Raw genomic sequence first — 17,590 nt, forward strand, 5'->3', positions numbered from 1 at the left:
CATTGATCGATAATTTAATTAATTATTTATTTCAGCCCTTTTTGTCCCTGGCAGGTTCTCCTCTGAGAGCATGTGGGTGTGTGTGTGAGTGAGTGGACCTGCATCTTGTCCAGAGCTAATCTCGAATTATACTGGAAGGACCTCTGTAATTCAGAGTTCTTGAAAAACCCTGAAAACACTAATTTTTAAAATTACGTTTATATGTTCATATGTTTTTATGGCTGGAGGTTTTATGTTTTCAGGTCATTACATTTGTGTGAATGTGATATCAGTTCATTCATTTATTTATCTATTTATTGTCATTATTTAAGAAACATACCCGAACAAGTACACACACACACACACACACACACACACACACACACACACACACACACACACACACACACACACAGTAAGGACAGGATAAAATGATGATAATAATGTCTAAAAGAAAAAAACACAAAACAAAACAATACAAAATGGTTGGTTTTAAGTTAAAATAGAGTAAAATTAAAAATATAATAATGATATTAATATCCTCTTGGCTGACATGGGATTTAGCTTCCTGTCCAATTCTGTACCAAAGAGTTACCGAGCTGATAAAAAGTCCTACAGATTCTCCAGGAGTTTAACAGTCAGGTTATGTACCGCTTTCAAAAAGTGTTATTTTTCTGAATTCCCAGAAAATATTAATGATCGACCTTCTATATGTTTTACATCAACGACATCTCGAGGATGAGTTAGGGTGTATCCTACTTAAACACAGTGGTGGCCTAAGGTCAAAAGTCAAGGTCATGATGACCTCACGGAACACATCTTTGGCCATAACTGAAGATTTCATATGCTAATTATGATAAAATGAAGTGAAGTGAAGTGAGGACATTTGCAGTGGCATTGCAGTAAGTGCTTCACCAGCCGTTGCCTGGTGGGATCTGCACTCTTCTGAGTGCATTCTTCTAGTTTTATTTAGAAATATGATGAATTGTATCTTATTGTACATCACTGGAACTGCACTGTTATTTTAATGAGGTTCAACTGAAAAGACTCATACTGATTTTTCTGGTCAGCAACCAGCCACGTTAGCAACCACTAAGTTAAAAAATGGTCATTGCCATGCCAAATACTCAGAGTTCTCTTGTTTTTGTTGTTGCTCTTGTTTTAATTATAGGTGCTTGCATTGTTTTTGAAAAGAAGACAAAATGACAAAAACACCCAAATGAAACCCATACAGATGACAACAATTACAATTTTAGGATCTCTTAACAAAGGTTAGTGCTCATTAACACAGGGGGAGGCATGTTTCATTGGGGACTTTGAAGAGTGTCTCTGCTAAACAGTAAAGAAGAGTCGACGAGTTGTAAATTCCCAGGTGATTGACCGAAACAAAGTCAAAAGACCACATGTGTCTGTGTCATGTGGGTCAACAGAGTCACAACAAAAGCCCAGACATTTTACTTGACACACTTTTTCTATACAGATGCCCACTATATCATGTTATTATAGCACAGTATACATTTGCAGGATTGTTAAACAGGCACCACCTCATCTGAGTGTTACAGGGCATGTTACCAGAGTTACCAGAGGTTATCTCCTCCCTGTCTTTGATTTAACTTAGATCATGATTCTTCCAGATGGCTCAGCAGTTATTTCCAGCATCTGACCACCTTATGAACACACTGTCTCTCACACACACACACACACACACACACACACACACACACACACACACACACACACACACACGGGGTTACTACTTGTAACATACTGTAGTCCACATAAAAATATTCACAAAAAAATTCCACTCAGAAAAGGGTGTTTTAAAGTTGAAGGTTTCAAAGGTTAGTATGTTTATGGTTGATAAACAGGAAAGCAATATACTTTGGAACTCTAATGAGAGGTCACACCTGTTGCCCCTTTCTGTCTCTGAATCGTGCCTCCCTTCATTATTTAGTAGATTTTGGGAAATTTGTGGACAAATCTTATCTCTTACTACTGCCAAAAATCAGTTTTGGTACATGATAATATTGTTTAATACACTTTTTTTCAATGTGGCTGTGCTTCACACTTAAAATAAAGGGAGAATTAGCACATAAAACATGACAAGCGCGTTCTTCCCCACCCAGATTTTTCCAGGCCAACAGACCTTTGGTCTCATACTGTATGAGTGTCACTTTGTCAGTTTCCATGTTCAATTTCTAAACTCACTGAGGTTTATACAGCTGGAAAGAAGGGATTCTGTCAATTTTGTATAAATATGCAGACTCTTAGATGGCATGAAGCCTTATAAGTAATGATGTTCCTGAGGGAATCCTCCTCCCAGTTTCCTCTGTCATGAACCTGACCTTAGCCATCTTCCTCTGACTTATGGGAGTTGTAGGTTCGAAAAATACCCCCATAAATCAGGTGAGGCCTATCAACATCTGTCTTCAATTTTTTCCCTTAGTCTAAATTCTTTTGGATCAATGGCAACCCCCCACCACCCCCACAATGTATACATGCACACACATGGACAGAGTGCAGGACAGTCAAGCCTTGCTTTATCTTATACCAAACGGCTGCATTTTGGCACGGGTGCACTCAGTAAGGAGCAGATCCCCATCAGGCAACAGATGGTGATGCACCTACTGCAGTACCACCACAACTGCCAGATGCAACCACCGGAGATTTGCAAAGTTCTGTCAACATTAACATGACCCCCACATATGTTGTCATGAGCTGAAACAAGATTTCAAACGAAGGGAGTTGTTGATCCCTTGTGGCTCCACTTGAGTTATGGACAAACATGTGTTCAGTGAGGTCACTGTGACCTTCTCCAAGTGAAAGCTTGAACTAGGTTTCAAGAAACCAAGAGTTCCTGAGATATCACCTTCAAAAGAACAGGACAGATATAAGGTCACTGTGACTTTGACCTTTGACCACAAGAATGGGATGACCTGAAAACACAATGCCTCAGACCATGAAAAAAAAGTATACAAAAAAAGGCTTTTCAAGGTTTTTCCAAAATTCTGAATTACAGAGGTCCTTCTGCATGTAGTCATGAATGTGCACAAAAAAATTTGACTGATCGGTCCACTAGTATTCACTCATACATACATGCACATGCATGAAACCCTGGCGGGGTTAATAATAACAATAATAATGATAATGAAGACTATTTAATATCTAAATTAAAAAGGTACATCCTAGTCATTACCTGGTATAATAGGTAGTGTAAAATAGAAACGTTTTTAGCTTTTTCTAATATCATCTGGGAGGTTATTCCAGGTCTGTGTCATATGATAACAAAACTCTGCGTCTGTGTTTTGATCTGACTTGGGGCAGCCTGTAGGCGAGAGGTCCCAAGGGCCCTAGAAAGTTCACATATTCAAAACCTGTCAAAGATATACTTTGGCCCAGAGCCACAGAGTGATTTGTAGACAAGCAGCAAGATTTTGAAATCACTTCCCTAGATGACTGTAGACAGTGTAAGGATTTTAGAGTGTAATGTGGTCATATTTCCTAGTTTTTGTCAGAAACCTGGCAGCAGTGTTCTGAATAAGTTAGAGTTCCAAAGAACTTTTTTTTTTTTTTTTTAAAGCCCCGTGAACAGATCACTGCACTAATCCAATCTAACGAAAATAAAGGCATGGCAGCCTTTAATTTACCTAACAACTCTTCTTTAGTACAGGATTAATGTCTGAACTATTCAAAGCCGTGGGAAAAATAGCAGATTGGAGAGAACTGTTAACTATGAGTGTTATTTCTCACACAAAGGTGCTCAGTCGTGTTTTAGCTAGTTTTAGCTAAAGTTGGCAAAACATCAGGGCACCAGGTGAATGATTTCAGACTGTAGACAGTATCTGTGAATGTTTTGTCATCAATGGGAACTCAGAAGTCATACTTTTGGAGGACTGCAGTGATGCTTTTTTGTTTGGCATTGAAAAGTTAATAGCATGTATGATTCCTTGAATCTTGAAGAATGAAATATGTTTAATTTACTGGAGGAAACTAGTTCTGGGTAAATTTTAAGTGTAGTTTTACTTAACCTGTCAATGGTAGCAAATAAATACATAGATTATTAGTGTTCTTGTTGATGATCTCAGAGAAAAATGATTGCTCAGCACTGTTCTGACTATAAATATGTATTTATTTCAAAGTGAAAATGTTTTGGTATTCTCATTAATATACTTTTTTTTTTTTAACAGTAACAGTAATATAGATTTTTTGTGTCATAAAGGAAATGATGCAACATCAAGCAGAGTTCAGTTTTATTTCTGTCATACGTCTTACATCTTCCAGTTAAATAAACTCCAATTCCTAAAAAGTTAGGATGTTGTGTAAAACATAAATAAGATTATCAGAATGCAATGATTTGCAAATACTTTTTGACTTGGATGCAATTGAATACAGCACAAAGATGAGATATAAAAATTCAAACCAATAGATTTTTTTTTTTTTGTAAATAGACACTCATTCTGAATTTGATGCCTGATAACAGGTGATTTTCATCATGCACGGTTATCCTCAAAAGGCTTGTTCACAAACAAACAAACAACAAATAAACAAACAAGAGTTTGTTCGTCCTCGTCCACAACCAAGGGTGGGGCATGGTTTACCGCTTTGTGGAAAACTGCAGGGGCAAATAGTTTAACAACAGTTTAAGACCAGCGTTTCACCACACAAAACTGCAGTGAATTTAGTGATTTCACCATCTATAGTCCATAATATCATTCATTAGATTCAGAGAATCCAGAGACATCTCTGCATGCAAGAAGCAGGACTGAAAACCAGCACTGAATGCCCGTGACCTTTGATCCTTCAGGCATGAAAGAAACTGCATTAAAAGAAATGCTGCAGCTTTCTCTGAGAATGAGCTCATCTGAGATGGACTGATGGCAAGTAGGAAAGTGGTCTGATGAGTCCACATTTCAAATTGTTTGAAATTGTTAACGGATGTTGTGGCTTCTCAGCTGGTATGGTATGGTATATTGTCATCAATACAGCATCTTTTTCAGACACATCCCTGTTTATTTCACCAAGACACATTCTGCATGTGTTACAACAGCATGACTTCATAGTTAAAGAGTTTGGTTACTAGACTGGCCTGCCTGCAGTTCAGACCTGTCTCCTACTGAAAATGTGTGGTGCATCATGAAGCTCAAAGTACAACAAGACTGTAGAGTGAAGGTGTATATCAAGCAAGAATGGGAAGGAATTTTACTTTCAAACCTTTAGCAATTAGTGTCCTCAACTACCAAACTTCCCACCTTACTGAGTGTTGTTAAAATAACAGATGATTTGTCACAGTGGTAAATGTGCTCCCATCCTAACTTTTTTTGGACCATGTTGCAGGCATCAAATTCAGAATGAGTGGATATTTCTTTTTTGTGTTGTACACAACATTCCAACTTTTTTGCAATTGGGTTTGTACAAATTACAGCATAAATACATAAAATAAATGACCACATTATAAAGTATTACTATATTCTCTCAAAAAATCCCTTTCACATGTTGAGACAAATCAAATGTGTCAAACATAGCAGAAATATCTTGAAAGCATCTCAGTAAAACTATCAAGGAAATGTGGAGAGTATTTTGGTGACTGTAATAGTCAAAGAGGGGCAATTCTTCATTTATCCCTAAAGATTGCACAGTGTGTTTCTAGTTTGCTTGAAACTCAGATATGAAAACTGCTGGGATGGAATCAATAAGAATCGCATGTCTATTCTCCATGCCCAGCTATACCTCAATGAAAAAAATAAATAAAATCAAGCTCACAAGAGGTTATAATAAAAGCACTGATTCAAAATGACTTTTTACAGTGGTTCCTGGACTGAATAGGGATAGTTTTAGGTTCGTTGGAGCAGGACCCAAAATACTTGGCTTACAGGGAATGTGAATCAAATGCATAGGTTTGGAGAATTTTACCGTGACCCACTTATCTGATCTTTGTCTTTGCACTGTGGTTATTGTATTTGAGAAGATCATTCTCTCCCAGGGGCTCAGCTTGATATAGGATAATTTATGAATATGGGTTCTGGTACAGCAGCAGAGGCCCAGGGTGTCCTAGTTGCTGCCAAGACTGATATCAGCTGCCATCGTACTGTTCGAGACTGTAGTAGCTAGTGGTGTGGCTGATGGCCTCCGTGGTGGTTGAACTCGGGGCGTAGGTGGATGGAGTATAGGTGATGGTGATATCCATGACCTTGTGAACCTACGAGGAGAGATTTCAGGGTAAATACTGAGGGGGAGTGTGGCAGAGTCCTGTATCAGAAAAAGTAAAAGTGTAAAAGTTACTTGTGCACTTCAGACCATCACATACATATCCGATGCAGTAAAAAATATTGCATGATCCATGTTTTATACATGCCTGTGCTTGTAGAAAATATATTTAACAGTGACAGAAAATAATTTCAAATGGTTAATATTTGAGGTTTTTTTGTAAAAACTAAGCAAAGGATTTATGTTCTGCACTGTGTGAGATACAGGGAGTGGACACCATACAATGTAATGCAATCCAGCGCAGTACTAAACCTTTAGGAGGCATTCTTTTTTATATTTTACACATTTCACTGTTTTTCTTTCTTTTGCTTTTGTCAGCTGTTTGTTTAGTCTAAAGACCTGTGAGAATGTTTAACTACAGGTTTTGTAAAGTGAACATAAACGTACATCATTGCAATATTACTGTATAACTGACGACTCAGACCTGTGTTTCTCAAACTTTTTTCATCAAAGTACCCCCTATGAAATATTTTTGCAGCCAAGTACCCCCTAACAAGCAGAAAACATTTTAAGTAATATGTAGTTGTGCCATCAGTGTCAGCTCTTTGACCTAAACCCCATTAAAACATATTCTTACTATACCGATGTCATTTGATTGGCTCTTTTTTTTTTGCTTTCTTACTGCTACATTTTAAACATGAATATATAAAAAAACACTCACAGTGTTGCTTTCTTCTTTTGTGAGGGTTTACAATATTTGACAGTGATGGTATGGATGGCATGGCTATTTTAGTGCAGCTCACTTATTTGCCAAAAAGTCAGATTTGGGGGGGTTATTATGCTGGATTGTCCAAAACAGAATCTCTGCAGCAACTTATTTGTATTACTCTGAATTTCACATGAAAGATACATTCCTTTTTTTTGTTTTGTTATCTTGTAATAACTAATTTAGATACATATTGCAGGTTTTTTAGTTTCTTATTTCTCTTATTTCTTATTCCTTGCAAAGTGAGATTTTTGGAACACCTCCTTTGCAACAGCAAGCAATTCAAATAAATGTCTTTATTCTGAAAATAAATGTCACAATTAACATGTTAAAATAAAGACTAGCCATGTTCAGAGGAAACCAAGAATCTAAGATGAAATTGGTGTGAAGGAAAACATTTTTACCCCTTCAAAGAGTCCTTAAATGTCTCCACTTTCTCCACAGCATTACATCCTTGCGTTCGGTGGCATCATCGCAGTCCCACTGATCCTGGCTGAGCCCCTCTGTATAAAAGACAACAACGTGGCCAAAAGCCAGCTCATCTCCACCATATTCTTTGTGTCGGGATTATGTACACTACTGCAGACAGCTGTCGGCACCAGGTAACACCCCCTTATTCTCCTGGAATTACCACACACAGGCCACACAGAGATATTGATGGAGTACGTAGAAGTTGTCACATCTCACACGTGTGTGAAAAACGTCCTGCTTACGTGAGAACTGTAGGTACTCCAACTCTCTGAGGAATGGTATTCACTGATCTGTGTGTGCTTGTGTGTGTATGTTCACATTTTAAGGTGCTGTCAGTCGAATTTAAGATTTACACCAGGTACAACCTGAGGGAATGCCCTCGTTTAAAAGGTGGAAGAAACTCTCATATGTTTCCCGTCTGACACACCTTTGCCCTAAATGTTTTACACACCCTGACGATGAGGAAGAAGAACTGCTAAAATCTTACTTTATTGAGGATTAGGTGACATATAATGTCTGAAAACACTTGCCTTACATACACTGCCTCCTTGCAGTGGTCCTTTGATGGTTTCATTAGCTTCATATGTAGCCAAAGCAGCGCTGAGCTTTATTTCCAGCAGCACTATTTACAACTCACCTCATGCAGAGACCTCTGTGGTGTTTCACGGGGAGTTAAACTGTCAGTCAGTCTGCCGCCAGACCCCATGTGATGCAGTGAAAATGAGATTTACCTTTCAGGATAAGTTTTGAAATAGTTTCCCCTTAAAGCCTTATCATCTCCAGAGTATTTGTAGCCTAATTCTTGGTTTTCTTTCTATAATAGGCATATGAAATCCTGTGAGTAGTTTGGCACTTTGATAGGAAAATCCTTGTGAAACTGATGCATCAATCTACTTTACCACAGTGCAGCTGCCTCCCACACATACAGTATATACAGGACTCCACACACACACTCTCCTGCCCCCTTAGCACTGCTGTAACAGTAATACTGAGCAAATAGCTAATGCTTTTGTTTGAGTTCTCCACCTACACAGTTTGGCAAAAGCTTAAAGGAACAAAAATGGGATCCCAGCAAACACTCTGACATTGAATAATAAGGAAGTTAATCTTTATTTGTATTGGACCTTTCCGAACTGTGGTATGAAGGGCTTTGTGAAACAAGAGACTATAGGGATAAAAACAAACACGTACGGACAAAAGTGCATAGAAATACATATGCTGCAACACAACAAAAGAAAAGAAAACATAGGTGCAGATTTCAGAAAGTAGCATGAAAGTAGCAGCAAATTTTTAGGGTGATCTGTTAGCTCTTCTGCATTATATAACATATTTAGAATTTTCACCTTTTGTGTTTTCCTTTAAGACATTCTCAATATGAATTGATGCAGAAGAGGCTCAAATTGATGCAAAAAAATGTTGACAGAAATGTTTGACACTCTTGTGAGAGAAGCCCGAATACAATACAAAAACAATACATGCACACTCCACAATATTTCATGCAAAGCCACTGTTGAAACATGTTGGCTCTTTGTAAGACTAAGGTTTTTTAAAAAAAAAAAAGTTACAAAGTTTAAGTTTAGAAAGTACAGTCCCCTCAGATTCAGTTCAGTTTTTTAACCTCTTAGGCCTAGCTCTTTAATCAAAATATGAGTAGTCATCTCAGAATTCTACATGAAAAACAACATGTATTTATGATGAGAAATTAAAACTGCAAGAGAATAAAATGCACATGCAGAGAACGTGACAGGTCAGAATGAAGTAAATGTTGCTAAAATGTTCTGCAGGGGTGATTTTTGCTGCGGTGAAAGTTGAGGGGTCACCAGCCCTAAAGGATGGAAATCGCTGCTGTATGTGACCAAAGTTGCATCCTTTTGTTAAATTAGAACCTAAATTCTTGCATGATGTTGGTCTGTGACAGTTTCTAAAACTATTATGATTAAATTCTGCCATTGTGTAATATCATGTGAACATTTTGAGCTGGTTTTAACTTGGGGTCCTCCTGTAGCATCATTTGTGAAATCCTTGCTGAGAAAAGTCTTCAAAATGAGTCCTGGGACCTTAAGTCCACTCAAAAAGCACTAACATTGTATTGTTTTGCTGCCTGACTGGACTGACCAGTCTGAGAGAAAAGCAACCTGCTCATTAAAATTCCTAGCTCTCCCTTCAGGCATGTTTTGAGCAGATCCAGGTCATATTAATCCACAGAGACCTGACATCATTTGGCCCAGTGACCTCTGACCTTTAATCCCATCACCTCACTGACTTGCAGGTTACCAATCCTCCAGGGTGGGACCTTCAGCTTCATCACTCCGACCCTGGCCATTCTCGCTCTGCCCAAGTGGCAGTGTCCGGCCCAAAAAGCACCCGTGACGCTGTCCATGCAGCTTCAGAACGGCACCAGTCCACTGCAAATGGAAAATTCTGATGAAATCTGGATGTCACGAATGCGTGAGGTATGGAAAATATTCTCCTGAGCCAAAGATGATTCTAAGCACCTTAAGTGTCCTGACAGGGAATCCAATCACTTACCTTAACAGTGGTAATTGATTTAAAGGGAAAAATAAAGACCTGTACCATTTTTGTCACACCTCAATATTTGTATTCCCATAGAAACAGTCATACGGTTCATAAGATTATTCTTGTCTCTATATGTGGATGGTGCGAGGGGAGACAGAGAGAAGTTGTGCTGCTGCCAGAGGAGTGCTGACTAAGATTACAGTGTGGGAAGAAATGACAAAATAATAGATTGGAGTATGTTTCTCTCGTTCCCCCTTCTGGCCTGAATAACTGACTAGATTTGTCACTAGTCACTTAATTTATATATTGAATATTTTGGCTAAAAAAAAAAAAAAGATGTGGCTATAGGGGCAGTGGATCAAACCAAAGTGAGGCATAATGATGGGGAGCATGCAATCCTTCAAAGCTTTGTGCCTTAGCACAGACACTAAATTTCACTAACTTAACAAGACCCTGACAGAACGCAGTGGTTATATTTGAATTATTTTTATTTGATTTTTTTGAATATCGCTCGAGATTATTCAGTAATCCCTAATGTCCCTACTAAATTCCATAGCCTTGATGTGTACATCCAGAAAGCTCACATAAAATTTATTCTGCAACTTAGTTTTTTTAAAAACTGTAGTAATAATATGTAATCAATAATCCAAAGACTCTTTAGTCAGTCATAAACTGTATATTATTTTCACTGTAAGAATGCAGTATCTAGCCAGCTTCCATATAAGATGTTGAATAATTGAGCTCTTTTGATGTTAAAGTGGATTCAGCCAGTTTTAATTTAATTTAATTTGACGTGTTAAGCACATATACATCAGTCACAGATGTACGTTTCAAAAGAGGAACTTCTAAAGGGGGACTGGTTGTACAGTTACTACACCCTTCAGTTGGAGAGATTTATGAAGTGTGACAGCCCTGCAGGTGTCTGTGGAGGGGTATGTTTTACCACTTTCATATGCCCTCAGAAATAAAAATCTGTTTGATAAAACTTACAACTGCACAATTTTAATGACCACATAGCGTGCGATTATTAAAACGACAAAAACACTGGGCTGAGTGTCATAAATCTATCTATCATGGTTCATTTATGATGGTTAAACAGGTTTTTCTGTTTGCTTTGAAACCAGACAAACATGTTGAGCTAATGTTTTCATTTGCTCTTGCATTTGTGAATCAGTCTGGCGATGCTGGGCAACACATGTGGAGTGCTCAAGCTTTTTTCACAGCTTTTTTCTGCTTTTGTTGTAATTTAAGACTCAACTCATTGAACTGAGTTGAGTCTTAGTATGTATAGACTCAACTCAAGTTCAATTAACATATCATTTTCTCTAAACTGTGAATTCACCCTGTTTTCCAAATATCTCTATAATAATAATAAAAATAATAATAATAATAATAATAATAATAATAATAATACAGAAAAGCATTCAAATTACTTTTTCTTTAAGACGAGTTTAAAGATGTGATGTGATGCACAGTTGAGTATGCTCCTCGAAAACTAGAACCATAAAGGGTTCTTCAGATTACATTCAAACCCTTTTTGGTTCCTGGCAGAACATTCCATTAAAGTTCTGCTTGGAAAGAACCCTTCTATGGCGTAAGGGTTCTACCTGGAATCCCCAGAGAGGGTGTTCTGTATAAGGTGTCTGTCTGGGAGCAAGAGATCAGGGGAGATCTATTAATAATGTCTTTCTATTCTAGGGGTTTCATCTAGAACACACTCCAGGGGTTCCAGAAAGAACCTTTTTCATATTCCAAGGATCTTATCTAGACATACTTAGGTGTAGGGTGTACTATGGTAAAAAAAAAAAAAAAAGAGCTTACTCTTTCTTCCAAAAAGAGTAGAACCCTTTTTCCCTTAGTCTTACAAAGAACGCTTCTTTAAAACATAGCTTATGCTCTCAGTTGTGTCCCTCTTGCTTTGCTGTCCACAGATCCAGGGAGCCATCCTTGTGTCCTCTCTGCTCCAGATCTTCCTGGGTTTCTCAGGGCTGGTGGGTCTCGTGCTGAAATACATCGGCCCGCTGGCCATCGCTCCCACCATCAACCTCATTGGCTTGTCGCTGTTCATTGAAGCTGGAAAGAAGTGTGGAGGTCACTGGGGAATAGCTGCTCTGTGAGTGGATGGCGTTTTATACTAGCGCATTGCACAAAGGATTTGAACACATCACAGGTGCACTGAGATGTCATTATCTGTATGTGTATCTGTTCAACCAACATCTTTGTCTGTATCTGCATTTGGACAGAAGACCAGAAGTTGGTGTGGTTTATACCAGAAAAATGTTTGATTACCTAATATTCATTGGCAATACAGTTGTGCCTTCAAAGCATCAAGTCCATTTAATATCGGGTCAAAAATGAAGCTTAACAGTTTAACACCTGTTGTACTGTGTAGTTAATGATCCAATGTGTGAAATTTACAATTCACTGGTAGACTATAGAAGAAGTGCAGTATGATGTATAATATAGTATGTTTCATGTTTTTGTACAGTAGCCCAAGGACAGACAAACCAAACACTGCTCAACTGCCAACACGCTCTAGATTTGGCCTTTCATGTTTTTCATGAGTTTCGCAGCCACAGTAGTCTTTGGCACCGATCCCAAGGGGAACGGAGGGGACAAGTCCACCTCAGCTTTTGTAAAACATGTTGCTCAGTTTGGCCAAACTATTTAACTTACTTTACAAAAACCGTTACCCCTTTTGGTCCATAAAACATTTCAGAAATGAAGCATCTGCTGGCCACATCATCTGGCCTGGTTCATAAGGTAGTGTGGTGCTTGAATAGAAAGCTAAAAGCTGTTAGCACCTTACAGATGCACTTTTCTGTGCAGTATTGCTGTCGTAGAGTAAAGGCTGCCTCAGTGAAAGAGTATGCTAGTGCCTGAGTGTATGCATGTGGGCCTACATGCAGAGACCAGCATGCTCTCTGGTAAAGCATTATGAGTAAGGGGGCCCCACACAAAGAGTAGCCAAGGGGCCCATGACCAAAATAATTTGCTGCTGTGTAAATCTGTAGCAAACACTTCACCAACACCGGCCCTACCCAATGTGGCGCCCTAGGTGAGATTTTATATGGCAGCCCCCTCCTTCAGCGATTTACACGCGCTTACAAAATAAATTGAATAGCATTGTTTTTACCATTGTCTTTAAGACCCCTCCATGCTGCCCAGCTACAGAAAGATAAAACTGGTTATTTACTGATTAACATACCATGTTGAGGCTAATCGCTCAGAAGCGAGTTATCAACTTAACAGTACACTGTGCTAAATAACTGACGCAGTACAACTGATGCTTCATTTCATTACTGTATCTTTACTTCACCTCTTTCTTTCTCCCGTTTTTCTTCCTCTTCTTTTCTTTTTTTCTTCCCTGTGCTCCGGACAGTTTAAGTCGTTTTGACATGTTTACAAAGTTCTCTGGGGTCACATCAATAAATTCGCCCCTCCCCCCACTGAGAGCGAGCAGGTACCGATGAGCCGGAGGAGGAGGAGGAGGAGGAGGAGGAGGAGAGGGGGACTTATTTGGTATTATCATTTGTAGTAATATATATTGGGCAGTGCTTTACATTTTAATCTATGTTAGCTTTTCCATTTTAAGAATTAATACTAATAACTAGTTTTAATATAATTAGAAGGTGAATTTTTTCCCGATTTTGTAGCACCCCCTGGAGGCCACGGCACCCTTAGCATTTGTCTATATTGCCTAATGGGCCAGCCGGCTCTGCACTTCAGCACAGGTTAGTTAATGATGTTACAGACAAACACGTGACACGTGTGCTGAATACATCAAAGTGAATCAGAAAATAGTCTTAGTGATGGTGTTACTAATGTTTTAAATGATGTCCCTACCATAAAACAAGTGCATAGAGAATGGAGTTATGTTTAACATGTACACTCAAGGGGAACATAAATAATTAATTCATATAAAGTGAGCTGACCTACCTTCTAATAATGAGCACTGGAAACAGCACAGAGTAATGTTTGAAGTGGAGCTACAACCAAACTGTTTTCTACTTCTCTCTGCATAAACTGCCATCAAAATAGAGACAGCAGTTATACTTCACCCATTTCACCTCACATATAATGAAACAGCATAAACCAGGGGGGTCAAACTCATTTTAGTTCAGGGGCCACATACAATCCAATTTGATCTCAAGTGGATCCAACCAGTAAAATGATATCATAAATTTCCCTCATTCAGTGTGAAGAAGTACAAATACATATTGGAAACATTCACAATTAATGAACCATTTTCATTTAGATGACAGAGGAAAAATAAACAATATTTGAGTTTTTCCACATTCAGTCAGTATACTGTCATTCCACATGCATTGCAATTTTCAGAGGATCTGCAAATACCCAAAACATTTATGTATTTTGGCAATATTTTGCACAATGTTCAATATTTTTGAATTTGACCATCATAAGTATTCCTTGTTTTTTTCATACAACTACATTCTGATCTGGAATTAATGATGGCAATTTGCTCCAATTTGCAAAGGCATGCAGTGGGCATACATTTGACACCCTTGGCATAAACAGTGATTTATTGCATGAAAATAAATATTACTTTCATGAATGTTACAATTTTTTTTTTTTTTTTTTTGAAGAAGAATTTATGTAAATACTTTGGTCGTTTTGAAGGCTGTGGTTTGTGGTGCTGTTGAACTGTATTGTGGACAAACTATTGTGTATTTGCACTGTACTGCATGAGATAATGAGTAATGATAAAATTGCAATACTTGATTGATATAATAAGATTAAAGTGGATTTACTGAACATTGCAATGTAGCAACTACACACTTCTATAGAAATACAGTACAGAAGTCCCATACACTACAATAATGCATTTCAAAACAATCTAATTGTCATGTTTATGTGCAGCCCAATGTCTGTATTATTTTGCCGGTTTCCTGACCTCTTTGTGTCTCTATCAAAGCAGTCATGTCCACTCTTTAAATCTGCCTAATCTCCACAAGTACTGCTTCTGCAACTCACTGTTCAACATCAACTCCCCATTAATTTACCTTTGCTCCTACCCTGTCCAACCCCATGAAATCTGTCTTCATTTACCGCCGCCATCTCCAGATAATGTAGACTAAAGTCATTACATAGAGTGATCCTTGTGGGTTTTAAAAGGTTCAGCACATCCACCTCCTGGTGCCATATATGGATGGTAATCAGTCATATCCTTCTTAGCCTCAGTGCCCTGCCCCCCCGCAGCAGTCTCCATCCAGGATATCCAGCAGCTTACAGTAGCAGACACACAAACATCTTGTGGTTGTAATTCAACTCCCCCAGTACACAAAAAATGCTGAGACTCCGCCAGTCTGACACAAGACAAAGTGTAGGCAAAATGAAGAAATCTATTTCTAAAACATGACCAATATGAGCAGCCAAAAATATATGTTGACATAAACACTTTTAAGCTTAATTTAAATGTAGAAGACACATTAATGTCAGTCTGACTCTATTTTTGAAATGCTAAATGTTAAATTTATGACATCACATTTCTTTGTATCACAAAATAGTAATATATTAATTATTTGAGATGCACCCAAACATGTTATTAGGAAAGCACAAATAATGGAATGGAAACAAGTTGCTCATCATTATTCAGGAAAAAATCATTTACAAGATGTAATGCAGTAATGTTTACTTTTTTACTTTTATTTTAGTACATGTGCTTAACTATTCTAATATAATATAAATATATATGTGTGAACGGCAGTAACGGAAACATATCAAGAATGGTGAATGCAGCATCACTGCAGTTAAGATTATTTCCCCGCAACTGATTTTTTTGTAATTCTTCATGAAGAATTCATATTTCCAATATAAAATAGAACCTTTCAATTCATTACATTTTTTTTCAGTTTCATATTGCACAATATCCCTCAGTTAAAGGTGGGTTGACTGGGTTCTGTAAACTTCATTTCAAAATAAAAATAAAAGAGAGCGAGAGATAAGAGAGATGAAAAGTACAGAATGATTGATGGCAATATTAAATGAACTTGATGCTTTAAAAGCAAAACAATTGCATTGCCAAATACATTTGTTGATATTAAAGTGACTTCTTAATCTGATATAGAGAAAGATAATTGTGTTGTTTGAACAGATACTCATACAAAGCATCTCTGCATGCCCGGTTCTGCAAGGGTGCAAAACAGGAATTGCACCCTTAATTAAATATTTTGCAGTGTCTGGATGGTTCGCAAGTGTCAAGACATGAACACAAATCACCACAAATCTGCAGACAGGGGCAGTATCAGCTAGTTAAAGCATTTATAGAAATTTTGAAAAATGAATAAGCTGAAATGACTGGTGGCTCCCGCCTTGTGACCTGCAGCCGACACAGTGGCACCATTGGTGGTACATCAGGCAGAAATGCTGCTGAAAGACCTGCCTGCGCTTACATCCGGTGATTGTCACATCAGACCGACGCTGTTTTAACAATAATTATAGTGAATCTCACCTTGTACCTGGTCACATATTTTAACATCTGTACTGCAATGAGTTTTAAAGATAAAACATGAGATACTTTTACTAAAATAGACTGTTTGGGAAGTTTTTATGAGCCCTGGTAACCAGATGACTCCTTTGTTAAAAAAAAAACCTGTCTGGTGTGTGTAGAGGTCTGTGTGGTTATACTACATTCTGGTGTCATTTTCAGGTGATTTAATGAAGGAAAACACACTGAGTATTTAACCTCTGTGCACCTCTACTAATTATATAGATGTAATGATTATAATATATTAGTCTAAATAAGGGAGGGATTTTATGTTGAAAACACTGCAACAGAGCTCAGAGCACTGACAGCTCCTGACAGTCACAGGTGATAAACGTACGAAGGGATGATACACCTGTTGATTTCTCTCCCAGATATCACATCGCCACCTCCTGCAACTTTCTCCCCTAACCACAGAAAAACATGTCCTGGTCGTTCGTACAAGATCAATTAAGATTTTAGATAGATTTTGAATCAAATCTGGATGAGTGTTTCAATATAAATGCCTAAATCAGATTTGAGTGACTTTATGTGGAACAGAGAAGAGCTGAGAGATACAGAAGGGAAGTCATTCTTTTCTCCTAAATTGAATAAGCCTTTATTATTTCTCATAACTTTGTCTGGTAGTGTTTGCTGGGCTGCAGATTTTCCCACTGAAATCACATGCATCATGACTCTTGCACTGGTCCTGAAAAGTATTTCTTGCACAGCGTGCAGTGTTTTCATGCACAGCATGAAATGCCATTCAAAGGCAGGGAACAAAGTAGAGTATTTTACAATGTTCGAACAGCCACTTTCACCACACTTTTGCTGTTACTTACCCATAATCCTTTCCACAGTGACTAGTATCATGTGGGCATGCCTGCTGTGTACAATGACATGTGTACACTTGCTCTGACCTCCCCCTGACTGTGATTTATGGAAGCATGCCATGCTTAAGCACAATTACACAAGTAGCTGTGAGTGAGGGCTAGGCCTTGGGGGAAACGACTGACATATTTTGTCTTGTCTTCTGTTTTTCCCACAGCACGGTCTGTCTGATCCTCTTGTTCTCTCAGTATCTCAGCAAAGTCGATGTTCCAATGATTGCTTACAAGGACAAGAAGTGGAAGGTTTTCCAGTATCCGCTCTTCAAGCTCTTCTCTGTG

At 38.2% G+C, this 17,590-nt stretch overlaps 1 protein-coding gene across 1 annotated transcript in view; it reads left to right on the forward strand.

Annotated features, from left to right (window-relative positions):
• Positions 1 to 17,590, forward strand: part of LOC146316500 (solute carrier family 23 member 2) — a 54,848-nt gene that overhangs the window by 16,063 nt on the left and 21,195 nt on the right. The window contains exons 3-6 of the mRNA XM_084734073.1: positions 7,394 to 7,551; positions 9,690 to 9,873; positions 11,869 to 12,050; positions 17,470 to 17,587. Of these exons, the coding sequence (XP_084590199.1) occupies positions 7,394 to 7,551; positions 9,690 to 9,873; positions 11,869 to 12,050; positions 17,470 to 17,587 (642 nt within the window). The remainder of the gene's footprint in view (positions 1 to 7,393; positions 7,552 to 9,689; positions 9,874 to 11,868; positions 12,051 to 17,469; positions 17,588 to 17,590) is intronic.

This window comes from Lutjanus erythropterus, chromosome 13 (genome assembly GCF_056507025.1).
Source record: "Lutjanus erythropterus isolate fLutEry1 chromosome 13, fLutEry1.hap2, whole genome shotgun sequence".
NCBI classification, from domain to species: domain Eukaryota; kingdom Metazoa; phylum Chordata; class Actinopteri; order Lutjaniformes; family Lutjanidae; genus Lutjanus; species Lutjanus erythropterus.